At 45.9% G+C, this 27,911-nt stretch overlaps 1 protein-coding gene across 1 annotated transcript in view; it reads right to left on the bottom strand.

Moving 5' to 3' along the window:
* Positions 1 to 1,273: 1,273 nt before the first annotated feature.
* Positions 1,274 to 27,911, bottom strand: part of LOC309557642 (microfibril-associated glycoprotein 4-like) — a gene marked incomplete at its 3' end in the record, with an annotated part of 38,154 nt that continues 11,516 nt past the window's right edge. Inside the window, exons 3-6 of the mRNA XM_082260433.1 lie at positions 24,041 to 24,204; positions 15,959 to 16,055; positions 11,458 to 11,637; positions 1,274 to 1,566 (exon numbers count right to left, since the gene is read on the bottom strand). Coding sequence (XP_082116559.1) covers positions 1,274 to 1,566; positions 11,458 to 11,637; positions 15,959 to 16,055; positions 24,041 to 24,204 — 734 coding nt within the window. The remainder of the gene's footprint in view (positions 1,567 to 11,457; positions 11,638 to 15,958; positions 16,056 to 24,040; positions 24,205 to 27,911) is intronic.

Below are 27,911 nucleotides of genomic sequence, written 5' to 3'. Positions count from 1 at the left end.
TATAAATAATAAATATAATATAAAAATAATTGTGATAGGTGCTCGCAAAGGGCCTATATGTGGCAAATATTAGAGCTGCACGATTAATCGTATGAAAATCGCGATCTCGATTCACCCCCCCTGACGATCTAAACCTGACATATGCTCGATTCTTTGCATTGCTGCATAGCTGTGAGGAAGCAGAGAGAACAGCTGTGGAAAAAAAAAAAAAAAAAAGCCTGCCGCAAACCTATCAGCATTAAGTCTCCCAGTAACTATAAACAAAATGATTACATTGTATCTTTTCCTTCCCTCTGCCAGGGAGAAAGGAAGTTTAACCTCTTAAAAGACTAGACCTTTTTCTGACAATTGTTGCTTGCAAGTTAAAATTAGTTTTTTTTGCTAGAAAAGTACTTAGAACCCCCAAACATTTTATATATTTTTTTAGCAGAGACCCTACAGAATAAAATGGCCATTGTTGTAATATTTTATGTCACACTGTATTTGCGCAGCAGTCTTTCAAACGCAATTAATAGACTTTAATGAATAAAAAAAAAAAACGTAACAGTAAAGTTATCCCAATTTTTTTTTGTTACACAGAGAATCGTGATCTTTATTCCATGCTAAAAAATCGTCATTCTCATTTTGGCCAGAATCGTGCAGCTCTAGCAAATATTATGCAATCGGCCCAATCTATATAAATAAAGTGCTGAAGTGCAATATGGAATCCAAGCAGCATGATATTCTGTATATTTGAAAAGTGATACACCATACACTTAAAATGTGCTTAAAATATGAGTATCACATATAATGATAAACAATAAAATTGAGTGATATTTAAGTGAACTGGTAAACAAAATATTGGGTGCAAATTTCAAGTGCAGGTGTTTCTGTGAATATAGAAACACAAAAGTCTATAAGTGAATAACAAGGCCTAGAGCAGAGATCTTCCCAAACTACGGCCCTCCAGCAGTTTCAGAACTACAAGTCCCATGAGGCATTGTAAAACTCTGACATTCACAGACATGACTAGGCATGATGGGAATTGTAGTTCCTGAACAACTGGAGGGCCATAGTTTGAAGACCCCTGGGCCCTAGAGAATTCTAGCTCTGACTCAGAATGGGGTGTGTGGACCTCTGCAGAAACCACTGCTTCCTGCAAGCTGGCAGGGGAAAGGCTTTTCTACTCAGAATGTTGCAGCTTTCTAAATAAAAACATCTGTAAGGCTTTACACACTTTTTATTTTATTGCATCTGGCATACAGTATATATGTCGGGGATTTACGCTGAAAGTTCATTTTTTATTTGTAGTATGGATGTGGGCGTTATCTGAAGCCCACTGTTTCACTGCAATCTTCAACTCAGTGATCTTCATGGAGTAATAATCTCCTCGCCATGCTTGCCAGATCATGCCAGTGGCATACTGGTTGGTGTGGCCCCTCAAATATAAACCGTTTGGGTTGGCACCATGGCAGTTTCTGTACCAGGATCCTCCTTTGAACGTAGTGGCGCAGTTTCCAGAAATCAGATCATTGTCGCGATCGTAGGTGGTGAAACCCATGCCATGTTGGGTCCCGAAGGAATTTCCTGTTAGAATATGTACTACAGTTACATAGAATAGCTGCATAATGTGACTGAAGCAGAACAAATATTAACAAAAAAAAAAAAAAAATTGTCAGATCTATTAACCACTTAAGCCCCGGAAGATTTTACCCCCTTCCTGACCAGGGCCTATTTTGCGATTCAGCACTGCGTGACTTTAACGGACAATTGCGCAGTCCTGCGATGCTGTACGCAAATGAAATTGATGTCCTTTTTTTCCCCACAAACAGAGCTTTCTTTTGGTGGTATTTGATCACCTGTGCGCTTTTTACTTTTTGCGCTATAAACAAAAAAAGAGCGACAATTTTGCAAAAATAACAATATTTTTCACATTTTTTTATATGAAATTCCCCCCCAAAAAAATGTAAAAATCTAAATTTTTTTAACATTTTAGGCCAATTTGTTTTCTGCTACATATGTTTGGTAAAACAAATTGCAATAAGCGTATTTTAAATGGTTTGCGCAAAAGTTATTGCGTTTACTAACTAAGGGAAAGACTTTTGTCATTTTTATTTTTATTTTTTTTAACGAGTAATGGCGGCGATCTGCGATTTTTTTTTTTGCGGGACTGCGACATTGCGGCAGACAGATCGGACCCTTGACTGACATTTTTGACACTTTTGGGAGTACCAGTGACATTACTGCAGTAATCAGTGCTATACATATGCACTGTTACTGTAAAAATACACTGGCAGTGAAGGGGTTAACTTTATTGGAGAAGGAGGGGTTAAGTGTGTCCCTAGGGGCGTGTTTCTAACTGTTATGGGATGTGGCTGTTTGTGTAACAACAGAGACATACGATCCTACATAGCAGGACCGTATGATTTCTGTTCTTACACAGGGGAGAATGACAGGCAGCTTTGTTTACATTAGCCGCCTGCCTTTCTTCCTCTCCACCCGACGTTTGCGAGTGACCGGCGGACATCGAGTCCGCCGGTCACATGAGCGGGGGCAGGAGCACGCCTCTGGCGGCGCGCGCTCGCCCCCTAGAGGCTCACAGGCAAGCGATGTGGACCTACTTCGCTTTGCCTGTGAGGGGCTGACTGCCGCAGTAAATATACTGACGGCAGTCGGCAAGTGGTTAACATAAATGAGGGTGTTTCTAGACAGACCACTGCAGGTAACACCCACATGTGATGCTGAGCTTCCATGATGGAAAGAAACAAATGACATCTATTTAATGAAAGGGGCGGGGCAAGTGACAGTTAGGCGGGGGAGGAAAGAGCTAGATGATACAGAACATCCTCCAGCCAGGTAAAAGAGGTGGGCTATATCTGACCTGATGTAATTTCTATTGCACATTGTGAGAAGCTCACAGTGTGCAGTTGTGTCGAACTGCCTGTCACCCCCCGACTGGGTATCCCCGCTAAACTACAGCTTTCTCCTCTCTGGAACTAGAATATATCAATTTCAGCCAAAACCTCCCTAATTACCAGACAGAACAAGGAAATATTAGGTTAGGACCCTTGGCCAACTGACCATTCAGGAACTGCCCGAGGGCCTGGGGTCAGTAGGGGGCCCATGAAAGGCTCCACACATGTCACACCTGGGGCAGTATATTTAGTAGGAGGAGATGAGGAAGTCAGAGAAGCATATACCCAACCAGCAGGGGACTTCTAGTGACGGTGAGGGGGAGGAGATGGTGGCGGTAGCCTCCGTTCCCGGAAGTAGCTAAAATGTCATGTGGTTGCAGAGTGGGTCATGGTCCCAGGGCTTTCATGCCTCGCTACACGCATCTGGTGACTAAGCCGGAGAGCAGCAGGAAGGTGAGAGGAGTCCATAATATTAGGTGACTGGACACTAGGTTGGACACTATTATATGACTGGACACCAACTCCTTCACCGCGGCTAAAGTAGTGTTCAGGAACCCTGCTAAAATTTGGCATGGGGGATCTCCCTTTGAAATTTTTTTTGGGGGGGGTCTCCTGGTGTAGGATGGGGGGTTAGGGGAGCCCCCCTCCTCTCTCACCCCCTCTCTCTCTCTTTCTCACCTCTTCTGTCTCTCACCCCTCCTCTCTCTCACCCCCCTCTCTCTCACCCCCCTTCTATCACCTCTTCTCTCACCCCCCCTTTCTTACACCCCCCCTCTCTATCTATTTCATCCCCTCTCTCTCACTCCCCTCTCCCTCACCCCTCTCTCTCTCTCATCCCCATTCTCTCACCCCCCCCCTCTCCCTCACTTCTCTCTCTCACACCCCCCCCCCTCTCCCTCACCTCTCTCTCTCTGTCTCACATCCCCCCTCTCCCTCACCTCTCTCTCTCTCACACATCCCCCCTCTCCCTCACCCTCATCCCCATTCTCTCACACCCCCTCTCCCTCACCCCCCTCTCCCTCACCTCTCTCTCACACACACCCTCTCCCTCACCTCTCTCTCTCTCTCTCTCATCCCCATTCTCTCACACCCCCCTCTCCCTCACCTCTCTCTCTCACACCCCCCCTCTCCCTCACCTCTCTCTCTCTCTCTCTCTCACATCCCCTCTCTCCCTCACCTCTCTCACACACACTCCCTCTCCCTCACGTCTCTCTCATGCCCATTCTCTCACACCCCCCCTCTCCCTCACCTCTCTCTCTCACACCCCCCTCTCCCTCACCTCTCTCTCTCTCACCCCCCCCCTCCCTCACCTCTCTCTCACCCCCCCCCTCCCTCACCTCTCCCTCTCACACACACACACCCTTTCCCTCACCTCTCTCTCTCATCCCCATTCTCTCACACCCCCCTCTCCCTCACCTCTCTCTCACACCCCCCCCTCTCCCTCACCTCTCTCACACCCCCCCTCTCCCTCACCTCTCTCACACACACCCTCTCCCTCACCTCTCTCTCTCACACATCCCCCCTCTCCCTCACCTCTCTCTCTCATCCCCATTCTCACACCCCCTCTCCCTCACCTCTCTCTCACACATCCCCCCTCTCCCTCACCTCTCTCTCTCTCATCCCCATTCTCACACCCCCTCTCCCTCACCTCTCTCTCTCACACCCCCCTCTCCCTCACCTCTCTCTCACACATCCCCCCTCTCCCTCACCTCTCTCTCTCTCATCCCCATTCTCTCACACCCCCTCTCCCTCACCTCTCTCTCTCTCACACCCCCCTCTCCCTCACACACACCCTCTCTCTCTCATCCCCATTCTCTCACACCCCCCTCTCCCTCACCTCTCTCTCTCACACCCCCCCTCTCCCTCACCTCTCTCTCTCTCTCTCTCTCTCACATCCCCTCTCTCCCTCACCTCTCTCACACACACTCCCTCTCCCTCACGTCTCTCTCATCCCCATTCTCTCACACCCCCCCCTCTCCCTCACCTCTCTCTCTCTCTCTCTCTCACACCCCCCTCTCCCTCACCTCTCTCTCTCACACCCCCCTCTCTCTCTCTCACCCCCCCCTCACCTCTCCCTCTCACACACACCCCCTCTCCCTCACCTCTCTCTCTCTCTCACACACCCCCTCTCCCTCACCTCTCTCTCTCTCACACATCCCCCCTCTCCCTCACCTCTCTCTCTCTCATCCCCATTCTCTCACACCCCCCTCTCCCTCACCTCTCTCACACCCCCCCTCTCCCTCACCTCTCTCTCTCTCTCTCTCTCTCTCTCTCTCTCACACCCCCCCTCTCCCTCACCTCTCTCTCTCTCTCTCTCTCACACCCCCCCTCTCCCTCACCTCTCTCACACCCCCCTCTCCCTCACCCTCTCCTCTCACATAATCATCTATGTATCTATGTATGTATCTATGTATGTATGTATGTATGTATGTATGTATGTATCTATCTATCTATCTCTAAAGACATCCATGCATGAACCCTCTATCTATCCACCAAATACTCACATATGCAGCCATCCACCCATTGACCCACCTAACCATCCATCTATCCACCAAATACATATACTGTACATCCACCAACCAACCAACCTAACCATTTAAACATCCATTCATCCAGTCAACCATGTTCCCAACCTTCAATACATCCACCTATCTATTACCACACCTAATAATTTAAACCTCATAAATATACCCTTCCATCTAGCCATCTGTACATACATCTACCTACCAATCTGTCTATTTATTCACAAACTATTTTATCTTATCTATCTAAAATAGATTACAAAAGACACATTGTTGAGGAGAGTAAAACTGGGTACACACCGCCCATGAGGAGACAACGGTCAGTTAACCACTTGCCGACCGCCGCACGACTATCTACGTCGGCGGTCAGCCCCTCACAGGCAAACTAACGTAGGGCTACGTTGCTTGCTTGTGAGGGTCTAGGGAGCGAGCGCCCCCGGAGGCGCGCTCCTGCTCCCGCGTGGTCACGGACCCCCCCGCGCGTGTGACCAGCGGACCCGATGTCCGCCGGCCACTCGGCGATCGGCGGGGGAGAGGGAGAATGTCAGGCAGCTTGTGTAAACAAGCTGCCTGTCATTCTCCTCGCTGTAAAGACACTGATCACATGGATCTACTATGTAGATCCGTTGATCAGTGTCCTTACAGCTCAAGCCACAGCCAATCACAGTAGAAAGCACGCCCCTAGGGATACACACAGCCCCTCCCTCCCAAATAAAGTTAACCCCTTCACTACCAGTGTATTTTTACAGTAACAGTGCATATATATAGCACTGATTACTGTAGAAATGTCACTGGTAACCCCAAAAGTGTCAAAAATGTCAGTCAAGGGTCCGATCTGTCCGCCGAAATGTCGCAGTACCGCAAAAAAAAAAAAAAAAAGACAAAAATCTTTCCCTTTGTTAGTAAACGCAATAACTTTTGCGCAAACCAATCAAAATACGCTTTTTGCGATTTTTTTTACCAAACATAGGTAGCATAAAACAAATTGGCCGAAAATGTTAAAAAAATTTTGATTTTTACATTTTTTTTGGGGAATTTCATATAAAAAAATGTGAAAAATATTGTTATTTTTGCAAAATTGACGCTCTTTTTTTGTTTATAGCGCGTGATCAAAAAAAAAAAAAAATCGCACAGGTGATCAAATACCACCAAAAGAAAGCTCTGTTTGTGGGAAAAAAAGGACGCCAAATTCGTTTAGGTACAGCGTCGCACAACCGCGCAATTGTCCGTTAAAGTCACGCAGTGCCGAATCGCAAAATACCCCCTGGTCGGAATGGGGGTAAAATCTTCCGGGGCTTAAGTGGTTAAAAAACAAAAAAAAAAAAAAAAAATGGCCGATATTTGGCCTGTGTGTATGTCGGTCTGTCCAACAGAAGCCAGCCATTTGGCGGGTTTCTGTCTGACAAGCGTGCTGGAAAACCAGCATCCAATCGCCTCCAGTTCTGCGTTCTCAGCCAATGTTCTCAGCCAGTTTTCTGGCGGGGAAAGCACAACAGCTCAGCGGGGGGCGATCACATGGTTAGTACACATTTTTTGACAGGTTTTTTTTTCGTTTACCTGCGGGGTTGAACGAAAAAAAAAAAAAAAAAAAGAATAGTGTACCTGGCTTAAAACTGTTTTCAAATATATTAGTAGTAAAAAACTGAGGTCAGAACATATTGGCCCCCGAAAAAGATGATTAGGGGAAGGGTGCTACAAGTGACGGGGAGAAGGCAACTGTGATAAATACATTTGTCTCCTCAGTTTATACATAGGAAAAGGAGGGGTATAATAAACAAGACAGTTATGCTAATAACCAGTGCTTTAAGTGGGCCGGTACGCACCGGTACTCAGTACCGCCACTTCGAAATATGGCTCTTGAGGGTACCGCCACCTCTCCGTGCGCCTTAGCGTACCAGTACACTCCAGAGTCCCAGCCCAGGCCAGCAGCGGCGGCAGAGCTGCCACGCTGCTGGCCTGTACTCCAGTGCACTGGTTGCTATAGCCGCTCGGCGTCTAGCAACCAGTGAGTTCATCAGAGGAGGAGGAGAGCGAGGCCCCAGCATACACTGTGGAGTCTCCTTCCTCCTCTGCTGCGCGCTGAATGGAGTGTTGGCTTCACCCACCTCCTGCCGCCAGCTACTCCAGGCCAGCACAGCACAGTGAGTCCTGTGTGTCAACCGCCCTCAGCCTAAAAACGTGAGTAGGAGCAGTTCTGGGGACCCTGATGTGGGATGGGATGGGGGGCTTTGTAGGGACCCTAATGTGAGGGGGGGGTGCTCTGTGGTGACCCTGATGTAGGATGGGAGGGGATGGGGGGCTCTGTGGGAACCCTAATTTGAGGAGGGGGGTGCTCTGTGGGGGCCCTGATGTGAGGGGGGGCTCTGTGGGGACCCTGATGTAAGGGGGGCTCTGGGGACCCTGATGTGAGGGGGGGGGGCTCTGTGGGGACCACAGGCTAGGTTTTCCTCCTGCAGGCTGCAGCACCTCTGTCACCACTGGCTCTCTGGCCTCTCACCTGCCGGCTTCTTCTGCTGCTGCGGCTGCCTGGCCTGGTGGTTCTCTCCCGCGCTGTGCTGGGTGGCCGCTGCACGGGTTAGTCCCTCCCCCAGACAGTCCCTCTCCGCACCGCACGCCTGGCCTGTCTCCCCCCCCCCCCACCACTCCACAGAGAGAGCTGCAAGTGCGAGCAGACTTAGCGGGCGGCGGGGGCCAGCCTATCATGACAGAGTGAGTGACATGACGTCCGGTGCGGCCGCCCCCCCCTGCACTACGCCACTGGATGTTATGTATTTCCATGATGACGGCACGGAAGGACATGCCCGAAACTGGAGAAATAGTCCCTGACAGCGAAGTGGTACTAGCGGAGGGTGTGCCGAACCCTCGAGACTGACCCACCAAACCCCTGGGGTTCGATCGAACCCAGGTTAAGAACCACTGCTCTACAGGTAAAGCTGAGGCTATAGTAGAGTTGCTATATCCATGTGATTCATTATCCTTTCTTTTGCTGTATACTTACCTTCATTGTGTCAGTCCATTGAGCCTCCTTGTGTTAAGTGGGGTTCAGCTGACTGATACTGCAGCACTTCATTATTGTTAAGTCATATTTTGTCATCATTAAGTTATACTGATTAATCTTTCAAGTAAAATAACCAAACAGTATTCTAATTGTGTCAGTGTGTCCGTCTGAAATGACGGAACCAAAAGTGTCCAGTGGGTTGAATGATTCTCAGGGTCAGGTGAGTGCAGAGGAACATCAGTTAACCACTTAAGCCCCAGAGGATTTGGCTGCTCAAAGACCAGGGCCTATTTTGCGATTCGGCACTGCATGAGTTTAACGGACAATTGCAAGGTCGTGCGAAGCTGTACCCATATGAAATTGACGTCCTTTTTTTCCCACAAACAGAGCTTTCTTTTGGTGGTATTTTATCACCTGTGCCATTTTTACTTTTTGCGCTATAAACAAAAAAAGAGCGACAATTTTGAAAAAAATAATAATATTTTTCAAATTTTTTTTATATGAAATTCCCCAAAAAAAATATAAAAATCTAATTTTTTTAACATTTTAGGCCAATTTGTTTTCTGCTACATATGTTTGGTAAAACAAATCACAATAAGCGTATTTTGATTGGTTTGCGCAAAAGTTATTGCGTTTACTAACTACGGGAAAGATTTTTGTAATTTTTATTGTTTTTTTTTTTACTAGTAATGGCGGTGATCTGCAATTTTTTTTGCGGGACTGCGACATTGCGGCGGACAGATCGGACCCCTGACTGACATTTGACACTTTTGGGGTCACCAGTGACATTACCACAGTAATCAGTGCTATAAATATGCACTGTTACTGTAAAAATGACACTGGCAGGGAAGGGGTTAACTTAATTAGAGATCAAGGGGTTAAGTGTGTCCCTAGGGGCGTGCTTCTAACTGTAAAGGGGTGTGGCTTTTTATGTAACCACAGAGACATACGATCCTACATAGCAGGATCGTATGATCTCTTCAGTTACATCAAGGAGAATGACAGGCAGCTTTGTTTACATCAGTCGCCTGCCTTTCTCCCTCTCCACCGGGAGATCACGAGGGGAAGGCAGGGAACGAGCGGGGGCAAGCGCGCGCCTCCAGCGGCGCGCGCTCGCCCCCTAGAGGCTCGTGGGCGAGCGATGTAGCCCTATGTTTTGCCTGTACGGGGCTGACTGCTGAAGTAAATAGTCGTGCGCCGGTCGGCAATCGGTTAACCAGCAGCCCCCAGGGGGGCAGTGCTACATAGGTATTTTGGCATTGATGACATAGTATGTACCTGGATAGAAAACTGGTTACAGGAGCGCATCCAGAAGGGTGGTGGTTAATTAAATATTTTCTGAATGGTCTGGAGCTGTGAGCAGGGGGCCACAGGGCTCTGTCCTTGGACCAACTCTGTTTAACTTATTCATAAATTACATAGGAGGTTGGAAAAAAGTTCAATCGCAGTGTTTGCTGATGATACAAAGCTAAGCACGGTAATAACTTCACAACAGGATATATAAACTTTAAAAGAAGACCTCAATAAACTAGAGGGGGTGGCTAAATGGCAGTTGAAGTTCAATGTAGAAAAATGTAAAGTAATGCACTTGGGAGCTAAAAATATGCATGCAGTTTTTAGCTAGGGGGAGAACGTTAGGGAGAGTCGATAATGGAAAAGGATCTGGGGGTCCTAGTGGATGGCAGACTCAGAAATGGCATGCACTGCCAAGCTACAGCAAGCAGGGCCAGTAGAATAGTAGCATGCATTTAAAAGTGGATTTACTCCAGAGATAAAACTATAATTCTGCTAATCTATAAGACTCTGGTTTGGCCACATCCTGAGTATGCTGTCCAGTTCTGGTCACCAGTCTTCAGGAAGGATGAAAGTCCAGAGAAGGGCAACAAAGCTAATAAGGGGGCTGGAGGACCTCAGTTATGAGGAACAACTACAAACATTCAACTTGAAGTTCCAGCCATTTACTCACCTGTCCAACGGTCCAGCGATGCGGCCGCCGGAAGCCTCGATCCTCTCCCTCGGCGCCGGCATCACTGCTGTGGGCACCCGGCTGTTACAGTTTGCGGCTTCACAGCCGGGTACCCACTGCGCATGCGCGAGTCGCGCCGTGATTGGCCGGCAATCTTCTGGGACCTCTGACGTGTCCCAGAAGATTGCAGGGAGGGAGGGGGAGAGGAGAACTTCCGTTCAGGGCGCCGCGGCGCTCAGAGCGGAAGTGGGAGCGGGTACCTGTCAAAACTAGGTACCCGCTCCCCCCCCCAAAAAATGACATGCCAAATGTGGCATGTCGGGGGGTCAGGACTCCCTAAAGCGGAAGTTCCACTTTTGGGTGGAACTCCGCTTTAAGAGGAGATATGATAGAGATGTACAAATCCTTGAACTGTGACTCCAGCATTGGGAGAAAACCTTTTATGGCACCTTTCCACTGCAAGTACCGGCTCGGCTCCACTCGGCACAGCTCGGCTCAGTTTGCTTTTCCACTGCGTGGTACGAGTCGGCACCTTTCAGCACTGTATAGTCTCTACTTGGCTCGGTTTGCTTTTCCACTGTTGTAGTACTTAGTACTAAGTGGGTGGGATTACAACGATTCTCTGACCAATCAGTGGCTAGTAGTGACAAACAATCAATGCTGTATGCAAAGGATTGTGGGATATGGTATCGTTACGGCCTGCTTGGAACCCCAACCGAGGTGGTACTGTTTAAGCGAGCCGTACCATGTAGTGGAAAAGCGCCGCCGTACCGAACCGTTCTAACCCGTGCCATGCGGTACCATGCAGTGGAAAAGCGCCTTTAGTCTTGGGTCTCTAAAGAAGACATGCGGCCACACAATGTAGTTGGATGAAAAGCCATTCAATCTAAAACTGCATTGGGGGTTCTTAACTGTTAGATTGGTAAGGATGTGGAACTCCCTTCCACAGTTGGGGTTGACAGTGGAAAGTGTGGATAAGTGAAAAAAACTTCAGTCTACAGGGATATGTATCCATGTATCCCTTTATCTTTCCAACAAATGTAATCCTTTGCCCACTATCTGGCTTTAGTTCCTTACCAATAGGTTTGCATAGATTCCCTTCTTGAAAGCCAACCATATACATTCTGTAGCTGTCTCTCTCACCAGAGAGGGAGAAATTATTGTAGTACACAAAACGAGAGTCGTTGTCGAAATCTGTGAGGTCGATGCGCAGGCGGTAGTCCCTTTGCGATGTGATGCGGTGGATGTTCTCCAGACCTGTTCCAGAAAAAAGATGGAGGTTATAAAAAAAGTCCTACGCGTTTCGGCCCGATGAGGGCCTTTCTCAAGGGGTCGAAACGCGTAGGACTTACTAGGATCATACCCAAGATCCTTTTCCCTTATTTTGCTTTGGATTCTGTTTATCCCCAACCTGGAAAATAGAAACAGCAAAATAGGTGGATCTCTATCACCGTTTTCAAGTCACAATTTTTCCATACTTTATCTGACTTCACACTATGGGCTTTACCCATACACCAATTGTCTATGGGTCATCCCATCTTTAATATGTAATCTGTTATTATTATTATTATCAATAAATTTTCTTCTTTTTTAACGTTATTTTCTAACCTACTCTTGCCCTTAAAGTCCCCTTACCTGGGTTTGAGGCACCCACATCCACCACAATTTTAGAATCTTCTGGGACGGTGGCAAAAACCTACTACAGGGTCCAACTGAGACATAAACTCCCCTCCAATATATCCAGAATCCCTGCTAGCACCTCCAATGGAACCCAAAGGATCCCTGCCAGGACTTCCTGAGCTCCATGAAACGATGCAAGGAATGTCCTCTGACCAAAAGGGTATTTAAAAAAACAGTTCATCTTTCTAGAAAACAATAATAAATGCACATATTTTTGCAAAAAAAAATGTGCATTTATTATTTTTCCTGCTGCATACTGGAAAGCATTTCATCCATGATCAGTGGATCAGGGGTGCAATGTCAGGCTTCTGCAGACAAGCCTTGAAGCTTCTAATATTCAACATCCGTGCTACTGTAAATAATGTGTAGAAATGCGTTACAGACAGTAAACACATTTTCAATTATAAATAAAGCTGATGTCGTCAAGACATATGGTGTCTCAGCCAAGAAAAATAAGTCCCTTTACCTAAGGAACATAGCGTTACCAAGCAATTTGTAACTTTTTAACTATATATCCAAAAGTACATCCAAAATTGTATTATACTGTATAATATTCAAAATAATAAGTAAAAATAAAAAGCACCTATTAGCAAAAAAAAAAAAAAAAAAAAAAAGTAACGCCCCCTGCCACGCCCCCCTTAAAGGAGAATTGTACAAAAAAAAAAAAAAAAGATTGGTTAAACCCACAAGTGCTTTTTTACCACTAGTATTCCTTTATATTGGCTTTTGGAATCTACAAATGCAGCAATTTAGAAATTGGATTGTAGCACAATTCCCAGCCACGGGGCTGGATGTGGGTCCCCCTAGGTCACCGCTAGCAACAACAGCATGTTTAAGCATGTTTCTCTAATTGTGAGCACTGAGACAAGAACCAGTCCAGTATCTTTGGGATTTTAGGTTTATTTAGGAACTTGGATGGGAGAAGGGAAGAGTGGGATACTCCTACAACTGAACTATGCACAATCTGGTGGAGACTCTGAAAAATGCTGCTTGACACTGGTTGGTTAACGCTGGCTGGATGCCTGTAAACACTGACTTGATGCTGGTTAACGCTGAATTGACTCTGTAACTTTGCCTTCGACTAAAGAAGTCCTTTTTAGCTCTCTGCGGTACTCTTGCCTGAGGTAGCTACTTGTACACTTTTGCTGCCCTGCTGAATGCTTCAGGGCACCCACACTGGTGCCCCCTTTCACTCCCTATCTTCAGGGCTTTGACACTTGGCGCCCCTTTTCACTGCCACTACTACTTGACTCCTGGATCCCCTTGACCTTCTGGAGTGGTCCCCTCTCTCTTAGGCAGTAGAAACTTATTCGCCAGCACACCAAGGATCTTGCAAAAGCAGTCCAAAAACTTTATTCCAAAGAAGATTACATCAAAAAAAATATAGTGCAACGTTTCGGAGCCGCGCAGGACCCCTTCGTCAGGCATGTCATGATCATCACATGCCTGACAAAGGGGTCCTGCGCAGCTCCGAAATGTTGCACTATATTTTTTTTGATGTAATCTTCTTTGGAATAAAGTTTTTGGACTGCTTTTGCAAGATCCTTGGTGTGCTGACGAATATGTATCTACATGTAACCGATCCAGTGGCCAGCTGGTGATCGCTTCAGCACCCAGTACACAAGTGCCTACAAACCAGGAAGGTGTGCGATAGGAATATGAACTATATAATATATACTCTCTCGAGTACTCACGATACTGTTTTTCCTGAAGGTCTCTGCCCAGCAGCTCCACTCGGTCAGAAACACTCTGGATCCCTCTCTGCAGCACAGCTCAACCTCCGGTCCCCTAGGCCGACTGCCTGGACCACCTTCACTCTCTGACAGGAGGAGAGACAGCCGTCACCTCCTCCTGGGACTGATGCTCTTGCCAAAAGACACTCTGCCTCATGCCCCCTTAGGATTTATTCCCAATCCCAGGGTGCATTGCGGCAATCACCGCCCACTGGGATAGTCATAAACCCTGGTGTGTTATTGGCCAGGTTTCCTCCACCGTCCAACAAGATCCCTCATTGGGTACAGTGGGGGAGACTCCCCAGACTCAACAGACCAGGGGCGGATCCAGAGTCTAGTCTCGGGAGGGGCACTGCTAGAAAATAAAGTGTTGCTTACAGAAGTGAATGTAGAACTGTGTTGCTGTAGAACACCTCTCCATCCGGGACTCATGCCCCTACAGCCTTCCTTCATTGGTTTTGCTGTGGTGAGGTGGCGGAGGCAGGGCCATCCATATTAGTAATTGGACCCTGGGCAAACATTTTTTAGGGCCCCCACAGCACATTAATATACATACTACAGGAGATGATCAGAGACTGCAGACATAGTACAGGAGATGGACACCCTACAGGAGACTGTCAGAGATGGCAGACACAGTAGAGAAAATGGTCAGAGGCTGCAGACATACTACAGGAGACAGAGATGGGGGACACAGTACAGGAGACAGAGATGGGGGACACAGTACAGGAGACAGAGATGGGGGACACAGTACAGGAGACAGAGATGGGGGACACAGTACAGGAGACAGAGATGGGGGACACAGTACAGGAGACAGATGGGGGACACAGTACAGGAGACAGATGGGGGACACAGTACAGGAGATGGTCAGAGACCTTTCAGAAATGCACAGATTTGCACATCTCAGAGTTTCAGGCAAGCATTCATGCTGTCTATGGAGGGAAAAACATACCTGGCCATCAAGAACTTTTAGAGGTCCGGGGGCGGGGCATCCACTCATATCCCTTCTCCTTCTACTCCATCCAGAGTACACAGGCTGCATGAGGTGGGGCAGGGCCAGGAGCTCCACTTTGCTGGCTGAGCAATGCAGAAGTCTGGGGGCGGGGCTCTCGGCTCCAATTACAATGGCTCATTACCGAGTGCACAGGCTGAAAGGGGTGGAGTCACAGTGTCAGTGGAGCTCCCGGCCCCACCCTCTCTCTGCTGGCTGTGTAATACAGCGTTGCTTCCTGTGTCCCCAGCGGTGCTATTATCAGGGCACCAATTTGCAGGGAAGCTCCTTTGGATGTCGGGGGGGGGGGGGCAATTGACCCGTTGCCCCCCCCTGGATCCGCCCCTGCAACAGACCACACCTGGAAACACGTGACAGATTAGCTAGCTGATCAGGCCCCTCTGATAAGCAGACATGGCCACGTACATGCTTTTTCCTAGCACCTACCTAGGGGGGTGCTACAGGATGAAAGGTTTAGAAATTGGAGGAAAGAGGGACAGAGGGACTTTGTTCCAAATCAGGGACAGTCCCTCGAAATCAGAGACAGTTGGGAGATATGACCTCTGTCTCTCTTTCCTCCTCATTTGTTCCTCATTTTGGTCTATGTAGTTGTATATAACAAAATGCACTATTTATCTTTTAAATAGGTTTAGCACTATAAAACACTTTCATTCAAATTTCTGCATTTGTAAATTTCAAAAGCCAGTATAAAGGAATAGTAGTAGTTAAAAAAAAAGCACTTGTGAGTTTAACTAATATTTTTTTTGTATATTTCACCTATAACCACTTACTGTACGGCGGTTCGCGTATGCTAATAGGTGTCCCTCGTTCCTATCTCAAAAAGTTGGGAGGTGTGCCAAGGCCCGTGGCCAGGCATGTTTGGGCAGCTTTTTTTCCTTAATAAATGAAATCATCCTTTGAAAACTGCATTTTGTATTTACTTGGGTTATCTTTGTGTAATATTAAAATTTGTTTAAAGATCTGAATCATTAAAGTGTGAAAAAGATGCCAAAAAAATTAATAAAAAAAAAAATCAGGGAGAGGGCAAATGCTGATTCACAGCACTGTAATACACATGGTAACAAATCTCCAGAACCCAATAGCTCCAGACATTAAAATAAAATCAGCTTCCTTCTTGAAGATCGATCTTCAAGAAGGAATAAAACAAAAGCATTACCCAACCAATACTCGGAGTCAGCTCGTCCGAATCCATCCTTGTAGTCTTTCCAGCCTCGATAAAAATTCACACTCCCATCAAACCTTTTCTGAAACACCTGAAGAAGAGGTACCAAATTAATGGATCATGGTGATGGCGCAATGTGCTGAGATCTAAAACCTTTTCCTGGACAAACTGGGTGGGTTTGTACAGTTTCACAGGCATAATACAAATATAAAAGCCCATCTCCGAGCAAACATTACCGCCCTCCCGCTCCTCTCCAACCCATTCTGCATGTTTTTTTTTTCATTGCCTTTTAAAGCAAGATATACTCACCTATCTCTTCCATCTGGGTCCCACACTGGTTCTGTTCCCCTGACATAGGGAATTGCTAATCCAGCACTGTAGATGTGCCTGCTCTGGCTGATAGCTTATGACTCATCGGTTGTTAAGGACGCGGCAGCTGGCTTTCAGGCCCTGTTCCTTAACGACCAGCTTACACTGCGCCCTGATTGGGCAAAGCTTTACCCAACCAGGGCGCAGAATACACTGTGCAGCGCTCAATGCATTACGGGGTGTTCCATCGAGGCGAACACCCGGTGAACACCCTGCAAATTCTGGCTAGTCCCCATTAGGGAGGGGCGAACAGTTCAGCCCAACCATGAGCTCAGGCCAAACATTTGCCTGTTCGGCCGTTCACCGAACACCAGAATTTGCAGGGTGTTCATCGGGTGTTCGCCCCGACGAACACCCCGTAATGCAGTGAGCGCTGCACAGTATTCTGCGCCCTGATTGGGCAAAGCTTTGCCCAATCAGGGCGCAGTGTAAGCTGGTCGTTAAGGAGCGGGGCCTGACAGCCAGCTGCCGCGTCCTTAACAACCGATGAGTCATAAGCTGTCAATGGATTTGCCTACTGACAGCTAAATAAAAAAAAAAAAAAAAAGTACTGGCTAAAAAATAAAGAAAAAAATGTTGTGGGGTCCCCCCCCTCCCAGTTGATACTAGGCCCTTCGGGTCTGGTATGGATTTTGAGGGGAACCCCATGCCAGAATAAAAAAAAGAACAGCGTGGGGTCCCCCCAAAACCCATACTACACCCTTATCCGGGCATGCAGCCTGGCCAGTGAGGAAAGGGGGGGACAAGTAAGTGTCCCCTCCCTGAACCACTGGGTGACATAGCCAGGTGGCCCCCTACCTACTGTATATAGGAAATGTCAAAGCGCAGAGGAGGCATTCGGTGGGAGGCTGTCCCAGAGGGTGGAATTATTTTTTTCCAGCAGGAGGCGTGATTGACAATGGATTTACATGGAGGTGCACGGTTTTTTATTAATTTTTACTTTTAATAAAGGAATTCTGCAAAACTTGTCACTTGTTTATTACTTTTTGGACACTTTTGTGGTAAATGGGTAGGGGTACAATGTATACTCATTCACATGGGGGGGGGGGCAGGATCTGGCAGCCCCCTTGTTAAAGGGGGCTTTCAGATTCTAATAAACCCCCCACCCACAGACCCTGGCCATGATTGTGGGGATGAGGCCCTTGTCTCCATCAACATGGGGACAAGTAGCTTCGGGGTGGGGGGGGGGGGCAGAGTCTAGCCTGGTGTGGTTCAGGAGGGGCTGGGCGCTCACTCCCCTCCCCTTTCCTGACCTGCCAGGCCACATACCCGGATAAGGGTTTGGTATGGATTTTGAGGGGGGACCCCACGTCAATTGTAACCATGAGTCATTTTAAAATGGGTTTTGACCTGTGTTTTTTTCTTAATAAAAATTTCATTTTTGCTGCAGCATGCTCTATGCATGCTACAGATGCGCCAAGTTACAGGCACATTAAGGGGGCACTATAGGATTTTTGTATTTTTATTGTTGCACTTTAGGCATCATTAAAATCACTGCTCCTGAAAGAAACTATGGTTTTTAAAAACATTTTTGCATTGGATATTGTATTGTTAATGTATTGATACAGAGATGTTGTTATGTTTATTTTATCCCTAATGAAGGGGGCATTTTTTGGAACAGTGGTGTGGTGCTTTAATTTGCATTTTGTTACCTTACACTACTAGCCAACTGGAGAAGGTCTTTGCCTCCTGTACACAGAAGAAGAGAGAAGACTTGGGGTCAGAGAAGCTTTAGATGAGTAAAGAGGAAATTTATTTTTAGAGGGGAGGAGCCCAGATATCAACGTTAATCCATGCAAATATTAGGGCTAACAACATACAGACAATAAAACAGGTGGACTGCACTGAATATACTTTATAAATGGTTGCATTTAGAACTAGGGTGAGGATTATAAATTGTAGTTAGGATTATGGATAAAGTACTTGATGAGAGCTGCTTCAAATATTGGTTGAGGTTACCATTACCATTCATCTGTACATAGAGTAGGGAAGGGTTAAACCCCTCTCAGAATAATTTCTGCTGTCTGTGTCACGCTGGAGAGATTTCCCTTCACCCCCTGTATTGGGGACACAACAGGAAATAAACATAAATCCAAACGTAGACAGCTATTATCAGAATATTTGCCCCCATTGGAAGATTTCCCCTTATCTCCTGATCTCATGACAACCTTACATTTTAGGATTTCCATTTTTGTCTTGGTATTGGTGGCCACCAGGACAAACAAAGAAGAGGAATCCCTATAGAGGAGACACAGACTGTCTAACCCTTCCTTGTTTAACCACTTTAGGACCGGAGGATTTTCCAGCTTTACGTCCAGGCCACTTTTTGCGATTCGGCACTGTGCGACTTTAACGGACAATTGCGCGGTCATGCAAGGCCGTACCCAATCTAAATTTACGTCCTTTTTTCCCCACAAACAGAGCTTTCTTTTGGTGGTATTTGATCACCTCTGCGCTTTTCATTTTTTGGGATATTAATAAAAAAAATGCGGCAATTTTGAAAAAACAACAATATTTTTCTACTTTGACAGTAAAAAAAAATATCCAATATATTTTTATCATATATTTAGGCCAAAATGTATTTAGCTACATGTCTTTGACAAAAAAATTCTCAATGAGCGTATTTTTAACCGCTTTAAGACCGGAAGATTTTACCCCATTCCTGACCAGGCTATATTTTGCGATTCGGCACTGCGTTATTTTAACGGACAATTGCGCGGTCGTGCGATGCTGTACCTAAATTAAATTTATGTTCTTTTTTTTTCCACAAATAGAGCTTTCTTTGGGTGGTATTTGATCACCTGTGCAATTTTTACTTTTTGCGCTATAAACAAAAAAAAGAGCGACAATTTTGAAGGAATAACAATATTTTTCACATTTTTTATGCGAAATTCCCTAAAAAAAAAAAAAAAAAGTCAAAATCTAAATTTAACATTTTAGGCCAATTTATTTTCTGCTACAAATGTTTGGTAAAAAAAAAAATCACAATAAGCGTATTTTTATTGGTTTGCGCAAAAGTTATCGCAGATACTAACTACGGGAAATTTATGTCATTTTTATTGTTTTTTCTTTTTTAACTAGTAATGGCGGCGATCTGTGATTTTATTTGCGGGACTGCGACATTGCGGCGGACAGATTGGACCCCTAACTGACATTTTGATCACCGCCTCTCCCCCCCTGGCCCGACTCCCGCTGTGTCTGAATCCACAAGGGGAGGGGTCCTACGTCGCTGGACGATAACGAGCCACTTTGCCGCAGTACCCTCAACGTGAGCGGCCGGCAAGTGGTTAAAACCTATAAAAAAAAGTTTTAATTAGAGCAACACTTTGATCCTATACTAATCAGACAATTAGATTAAATATCTAAATCTTGATACATAACTGGACTAAAGGTTTTTTAAAAAATAAAATTTTACCGACTATACACTTTAAACTTGGAGTTATAGCATAGCCGAGGGCTAAATACAAGTTTCAGGTTTCAATATATTTCTGAATTATTATGATTTATGAAGCACTACTTCCATGGGAGCTGCTGGTTATGGGTTCCCCTGGGTTACCATTAGCAACAGCATGACAGTTCAACATTTTCAGAGGGATTTTGGCTCAGTCAGGAAACTAGGAGCTTTGGTTTTTGTGTTTTTATTGAGAACTTGGATAGGAGAAGGGATGATTGGGATACTCCAACTTGTATACTATGCACAATAGGTTGGGACGACTGAATAATGCTGAGTGTGGCAAGGCCGCTGCTTCACCTTATTAGCAGTGGTAAACTGTACTGTACTGCAGATCAATCTTCAGGGCCCTTCCTGGCACCCCCTTTACTGTTCTTATTCTTCAGGGTCAAATACACGGCACCCCCTTTGCTGCTACACTTCCTGTGTGAGCTAGCTGCTTGATCCCCTGACTTCATTGGAGTGGTCCCCCTTCCTGGGCAGACCCTTAGGCAAATCTCCTGGTACTCACGGACACTGTTTTTCGAAAGAGACTGCCAGCAGCTTACCGTCAGCACTCTGGATCCTCTGTAGCTCAGCTCCACACCTGGTTCACTAGGCCGACTGCCTGAGCCACCTTCCTCACACCTGCAGGAGGAGAGACAACCGTCCACCTCCTCCTGGGCCTCGGCGTCCCACCCAAAGATGCCCTATCACATGCCCCCCCCCCAGTATTTATGGCCAATCCCAGAATGCATTGCAGGAATTCCCCTTTTACTGGGACTGCAATAAAACTGTCACTGGCTAGGTTTCTTCCACTGTCCAACAAGCTCCCTCATTGGATACAGTGGGGACACTCCCTCAGACCCAGGGAATCATACCTGGAAGCATGTGACAGGCAACCTAATAGATCAGGCTCCCCTGATAAGCAGCAGGAGCAATACCTAGGAGGGTGCTACATCTATATATATATATATATCTATATCTCTCTATCTATCTATCTATCTATACACACACGTAATTAATTATATATATATATACAGGGCTTTTTTTCTCAGAGAATAGGTGCAGGAACTCCCCCCTTCTAAATGACCCCTTGACTCCACCCACTACCCACCTTTGAGCATTGAGCACTGTCCCTTGGTTCCATCCCCTACCCACCTCCCACGCACAACAAAATACCTCACCCAGCAACAAAAGATCCACCCCAGCAACATTAGATCCCCCTCCAGTAGCAACAATGGCTTTCCCAGTAACCAGTATCAATAGATCAGCCAACAATAGACCTCAACAGGAGATCCCTATCATTAACATAAGACCCCCCAGCAACAATATATCCCCCAGCAGCAACAATGGACCCTCACACAATAACCGATCCCTACCAGTGACAATAGATCCCCAAGCAGCCAGCATCAAGAGACCCTCCAACACACCCCACACCCCTTGCTATTACATACATCCATTCAGTGCTGGAGGTGCCGGAACTGCGTTCCCGCACGTTCCTGCTGAAAAAAAGCCCTGTGTAGGTAGGATTTGTGGGTGCAGCATAGAGGCAAAACAGATGGTTCTTCAAGTAAATCAGGAGTGTTTTATTCACACTTCAGGAACACAAAAGTAACAGTCTTTTTTGGTGTTAACTCACACTCAACAAAAAGGAAAACGACAGTCTTTAAGGCAGGTTAAAAGCCACAACAAGTCCATTCACCTGTGTCTCTTTGGTGCTGTTCACACACAGCAATGGGTCAGTTCACCTGCTTGTAGCCTTTCCAGCCTCAGCACCGACTTCCACAGCCTTCTGGTGCATGGAGATCATTCTCAACCACCTGTTAGGCTGTCTGCCTTATAAACCCCAGGCAAGACCTGGCCTGGAGCGTGGGGAGCAGCCACCCACCCACACATTGACTGCTCCCAATAAGAGCCGGCCCGGATTCGGCTTTGCAGCCACACTAAAATAGAAAAGTGTCAAGCAACACTAGCTGCTGCTGACACAGAATTACCGGCTCTTATCTCACCGAGGCCAGGAACCTCGGTGACACGTATCTTCCATCGATCACGGATCCATGTGCCCTGCCACAATATATATATATATAGCGAAAACACAACAAACACAAAAGGTGGGACTTTAAATGAAGTGTGACCAGCTAAGTAACATGGTAAATACGTCATAGAAAGGACCAGAAGGGTAATAATTCATAATTTTATTAAAATTCTGAAGACCAGTTAACAGTAGATCCAAAATGTACCCATAAGTATGTGAACCCATAGTAATGGGATAAACATAAATGATACACATAAGGATGTAAAAGGTCCAGAACAGTAATATAAAAGGTACATGATAAACCTGGTACATTTCTTATACATAACAGACATACAATAAGGTCATGTGAACAAAAATATGTATTATAACATTATAATAGATGAATATGCCTATGCTTGACTCAACGCGTTTAGTGAGGATTCACTTCGTCAGGAGTATACATAGTCACATCCATGATATATGTTTGAGGTATATGTATCTGTTGGTCACACTGATAACTATAGTATATACTTATATATTTTTTAGATATTTTGAACTATGTATACTCCTGACGAAGTGAATCCTCACAAAACGCGTTGAGTCAAGCATAGGTATATTCATCTATTATAATGTTACAATACATATTTTTGTTCACATGACCTTATTGTATGTCTGTTATGTATAAGAAATGTACCAGGTTTATCATGTACCTTTTATATTACTGTTCTGGACCTTTTACATCCTTATGTGTATCATTTATGTTTATCCCATTACTATGGGTTCACATACTTATGGGTACATTTTGGATCTACTGTTAACTGGTCTTCAGAATTTTAATAAAATTATGAATCATTACCCTTCTGGTCCTTTCTATGACGTATTTACCATGTTACTTAGCTGGTCACACTTCATTTAACCACTTTAGAACCGCTCACAGTAATACTACTGCGGCAGAGTGGTTCGTTATCGTCCAGCGACGTAGTATTAACGTCGTTGGACACTCCCCCTTCTGGGCAGCGCTTGCGCGCCGCCGGAGGCTCGCTCCCGCTGTTTTCATTCACAGCGGGAGTCGGGCCAGGGGAGGAGCAGCGGCGATCGCCGCTGCTCTTACCCGATCGTCGGGGATCGAGTGTGGAGATCTGCCCGCTGTGTGTAAACACAGCGGGCAGATCTCCATAGTGACAGGGAGTGACAGATCGGACTGTTCAGCATAGCTGGACATCCGATCTGTCCATGACTCACACAGTCCCCTCCCCCCCTACACGTCAGTAAACACCAGGCATACATTAACCCCTCCCTCTCCAATAAAATTAACCCCTTCCCTGCCAGTGTCATTTTTACAGTAACAGTGCATATATATAGCACTGATTACTGCAGTAATGTCACTGGTACCCCCAAAAGTGTCAAAAATGTCAGTCAAGGGTCCGATCTGTCCGCCGCAATGTCGCAGTCCCGCAAAAAAAATCGCAGATCGCCGCCATTACGCGTTAAAAAAAAAACACCAAAAATGACAGAAATCTTTCCCTTTGTTAGTAAACGCAATAACTTTTGCGCAAACCAATCAAAATACGCTTATTGCGATTTTTTTTACCAAACATATGTAGCATAAAACAAATTGGCCAAAAATTTTTAAAAAAATTGGTTTTTACATCTTTTTTGGGGGGAATTTCATATAAAAAAATGTTAAAAATATTGTTATTTTTTCAAAATAAACGCTCTTTTTTTGTTTATAGCGCAAAAAGTAAAAATCGCACAGGTGATCAAATACCACCAAAAGAAAGCTCTGTTTGTGGGAAAAAAAGGACGTAAATTTCGTTTGGGTACGGCGTCGCACGACCGCGCAATTGTCAGTTGAAGTCGCACAGCGCCGAATCACAAAAAGTGGCCTGGACGGAAGACAGCAAAATCCTCCGGTGGTAAAGTGGTTAAAGTCCCACCTTTTGAGTTTGTTGTGTTTTCGCTATATGCATCAGGGATGGAGACTCAGTTGGTCACGAGTCTCATATAAAGTCCCAAAAATGTTCTCCTTTTTTCATTTTTATATATATATATAATTTCTTCAGCTTGGGTTTGGTTAGCAGTAGGTTTAGGATTATAGATAAGATATGGGTGGGCTAAGAGTTTAAGAGATTTCATCTTCAGCCTGGACACACATTGATGAAGTGAAATATAATCTATAATGAAAATGTCACGGGGGTGGGGGTTAGTAAATGTGCACAATATATCTTTACATCACTGTGTGTCTTTTCCCATCACTTACCGTCCATGGTCCATTTCGAGTGGTCATGTCACAGTACACTTGGACTGGACTTGAAGAGCAATAGTTGGGGTATATCCAATATACGCCATTAGAGGTAAACTTGCTGTCATATACATCCTTGCAGTCAAGAGGGAAGCAGGTGGAGTTTATTCGACAACTATTAACTGGAAGGACAAAATATAGAGTTAGTGACCTCTATCTCTGAGGTGTACAACCTAAAAATTAGATCATTATTGGGGATGAGATTTAGGTTCACGGGTTCACCACTAGAAATACATAACAACCTATAATGCAGAGCATAACCTTTCCGCTGGTCATCTGAGTCAGAAGCCATTCATTTAAAGGCATGTATAACCCAGACTCCTTACTAAAAAAAAAAAGGAAATACATAAGAGGTGCTAGATCTCCCATTGTTACTATCCAGAGATATGGAGGACTATCTTATTAATCAAGGTGAGGCTGCTAACATGTACCAACGCACAGTGGTGTATCTTGGTTTTGTGCTGCCCTAGGCAAGACAAAAATTGGGCGCCCCCCCTCCTATGTAAATTTTCCCCACTCCTTTTTTAATGGATGTGACTCCCTCCAAAATTTAAGGACTACAAGTGCCAGCATGAACCCCTGAGAGCTCACGAGAGGGGGTGGGAGAGAGAGAGGGGGGTGGGTGAGGGAGAGAGCGAGGGGGGGTGGGTGAGGGAGAGAGAGAGAGAGAGAGAGGGGGTTGAGAGAGAGAAGGGATGAGGGAGTGGGGGGATGAGAGAAAGAGAGAGGGTGGATGAGAGAGAGAGGGGGGTGAGAGAGGGGGGGGTGAGAGAGAGAGGGGGGATGAGAGAGAGAGAGGGTGGTGAGAGGGGGTGAGAGAGAGAGAGGGGGATGAGAGAGAGGGGGAGTGAGAGAAAGAGAGAGAGAGGGGGGATGAGAGAGAGAAGGGGATGATAGAAAAATAGAGAGGGGGTGAGGGAGAGGGGGGGAGAGAAAGAAGGGGGTGAGAGAGAGGGGGGTGAGAGAGGCGGCTCTAGCAACCAGCCGCCAATAGAGTCTCAGGTGGAGGGGGGTGGCCCCCCTGCAATCTGCCGCCCTAGGCCTGGGCCTTGTTGGCCTAGGCCAAAATACAGCACTGCCAACACGCCCTCGAAGAGAGAAAAATCCAAATAGAAGCAGTAAGGGTGCCCCACCAATGGTCAAGGAGTCAAAAATAGTATTTTATTAGATAATTAGTAGAATAAGAAAGCAATCACATTATGAGAATTTAGACATTCCCCATTCATCAGGGATTGAGTACTATGTAACCATAGATATGTAACCTTAGATATGGCTGGACAGTGGTATGCATGTAGTATATTCCTGCTACCAGAGGTTTGTGGATTATCTAATTGTAGCACTGCCCCCATGGGAGCTGCTTAGATCGGATTCCTCTGGGTTTCTCATAGCAACAACTTGTAAATTCTTAGCACTTTAAGTCCTTCGCTCAGTTAGTAAACAATCCAGGGTATTTGTTTTTTTTTTTTTTTGTATTTTATTTGAACTTGGATGTTAGAAGGCATGAGTGGGAACCTCCAACTTGACAACTATGCAAAATTTTGAGGACTTCTATCGGTACTGAATGCGGCAAGGCCGATGCTTCACCCTGCCACTGAAGTGAAGTGTTGAAAGGCAAACTTTTCGGTAGATTACTCTTCAGGGTCTAACTTGGCACTAGAGATGTCCCGAACTGTTCGCCGGTGAACAGTTCCCGGCGAACTTCGCATGTTCGCGTTCGCCTCGGTGGGCGAACATATGCAATGTTCGGTCCGCCTCCTATACATCATCATTGAGGCAAACTTTGACCCTGAACCTCACAGTCAGCAGACACATTCCAGGCCAATCAGCATACCTCCCTCCCACACCCTCCCACCTCCTATAAATAAGCAAGGGCAGCATCCATCTTAGATCATTTCTGAAGCAGTGTGTGTTAGTGAGAGCAGGGAGAGGGCTGCTGCTGCTGTTAATAGCTAGGGACAGTTGTTAGTCAGTGTTCTTGGTACACTCCTGCTGTAAGGACAGCACCCCAAAAAGCCCTTCCTAGGGCTGGTATTTGAGTTTTATTTTTATATATATATATATATATATATATATATATATATATATATATATATATTGTCCCCCAAAAGCCCTTTTTAGGGCTGGTATTTGAGTATTTTTTTTCTATATATTTATCAGGCATTTTTGGAGGCAGGCATGACTTTTTTGGGATTAGTGTGGGGGGGGGGGGGGGGTCTAAAAAGGTGTACCTGTGAAGTTTCAGCTCTGTAGCATGCCCAGAACCAGAAAAAAAAGATCATATAGGTGTAAAAAGGGTTCCCACCATCCCTGCTCTACTGAAAAATTATCTTTTTTTCTGGTTCTGGACATGCTACAGAGCTGAAACTTCACAGGTACACTTTTTAGACCCCCCAGACACTAAATCACACAAAAAAAAGTTCTTAAAAATTGTCATTTTTGATAGAGAGCCAATTATTGGAAAAATGAAAAAAAAAAATATATAAATTTCTTTGGATTTATTGTCTGGGGGGTCTAAAAAGTGTACCTGTGAAGTTTCAGCTCTGTAGCATGTCCAGAACCAGAAAAAAAATTAGAATTAGGGTTAGGGCTAGGGTTAGGGTTATTTTTAGTGCTTAGGGTTAGAGGGTTAGGGTTAGAGGTGTAGGGGTAGGGTTACTAACTCTAACCCTAAGTATCTCACCGTAACCCTAACCCTAGCCCCTAACACTAAACCTAACCCTAACCCTTAAAGCCCACTTCCTGTACCATTTTGGTCAGTTGTGGTCTGTTTGCGGTTGTTTGCGGTGCGTTAAACGGGGAGTTTGGTCTGTCAGAGTTTGGTCTGTCACTGTGAAGCTGGCGTAACCCTTACACTACCTGATCGATACAACATCATACCTGATCGTATACACACACTGGATGTTTTAAAGCACGTTATTCCAAACATTTTAGGAATGTTAGGTGATTTATGCCTTTTATGGATTAAAACCCGACTCTGCGTCAACTACGTAATTTTCCATGGGAGTTTTGCCATGGATCCCCCTCCGGCATGCCACAGTCCAGGTGTTTGTCCCCTTGAAACAACTTTTCCATCACTATTGTGGCCAGAAAGAGTCCCTGTGGGTTTTAAAATTCGCCTGCCTATTGAAGTCTATGGCGGTTCGCAATGTTCGCCGGTTCGAGAACATTTGCCGATGTTCGCCGTTCGTGAACATTAAATTTTATGTTCGCGACATCACTACTTGGCACCCCCTTTCTTACCGACTGTGTGCGCTGACCATCTGTCCACTGACCTCACTGGAGTGTTCCCCTTCCTGGGCAGACCCCCGGCAAGCCCCCTGGTACTCACAGACACTGTTTTTCCCAGGTAGCTTTGCCTTCAGCTCCACTGTCAGTTTCCTCAGGACTTCTGTGGCTCAGCTCCACACCTGGATCACTAGGCCGACTGCCTGTGACCACCTTCTTCTCTGACAGGTAGAAAGACAGCCATTACCCTCCTCCTGGGACTCTACTTCCCGTCAAAGACACCCTGTCACATGTGCCCTTGGCTTTTATGGTCAGTCCCAGGATGCACTGCAGTTGTGCCCTCCCACTGGGACTGCCACAAAAGGCTGTATGTCACTGGCTGGGTTTCCTCCACTGTCCAACAAGCTTCCCTATTGGATACAGTGGGCACACTCCCTCAGACCAAGTGACTCATACCTGGACACATATAACAGGCCTAACTAACAATCCTGCTCCCTGATAAGCAGAAGAGCAAACAAATGCTTTTTTCATAGCACCTATCTAGGAGGGTGCTACATAATAAAATACCATTTTGGACTCTTTGACCATTGGTGAGATGCCCTCA

The sequence above is a fragment of the Pelophylax lessonae genome (genome assembly GCF_965119305.1).
Source record: "Pelophylax lessonae genome assembly, chromosome: 6".
NCBI lineage: Eukaryota > Metazoa > Chordata > Amphibia > Anura > Ranidae > Pelophylax > Pelophylax lessonae.
This window is presented reverse-complemented; position numbering and strand designations above follow the sequence as displayed.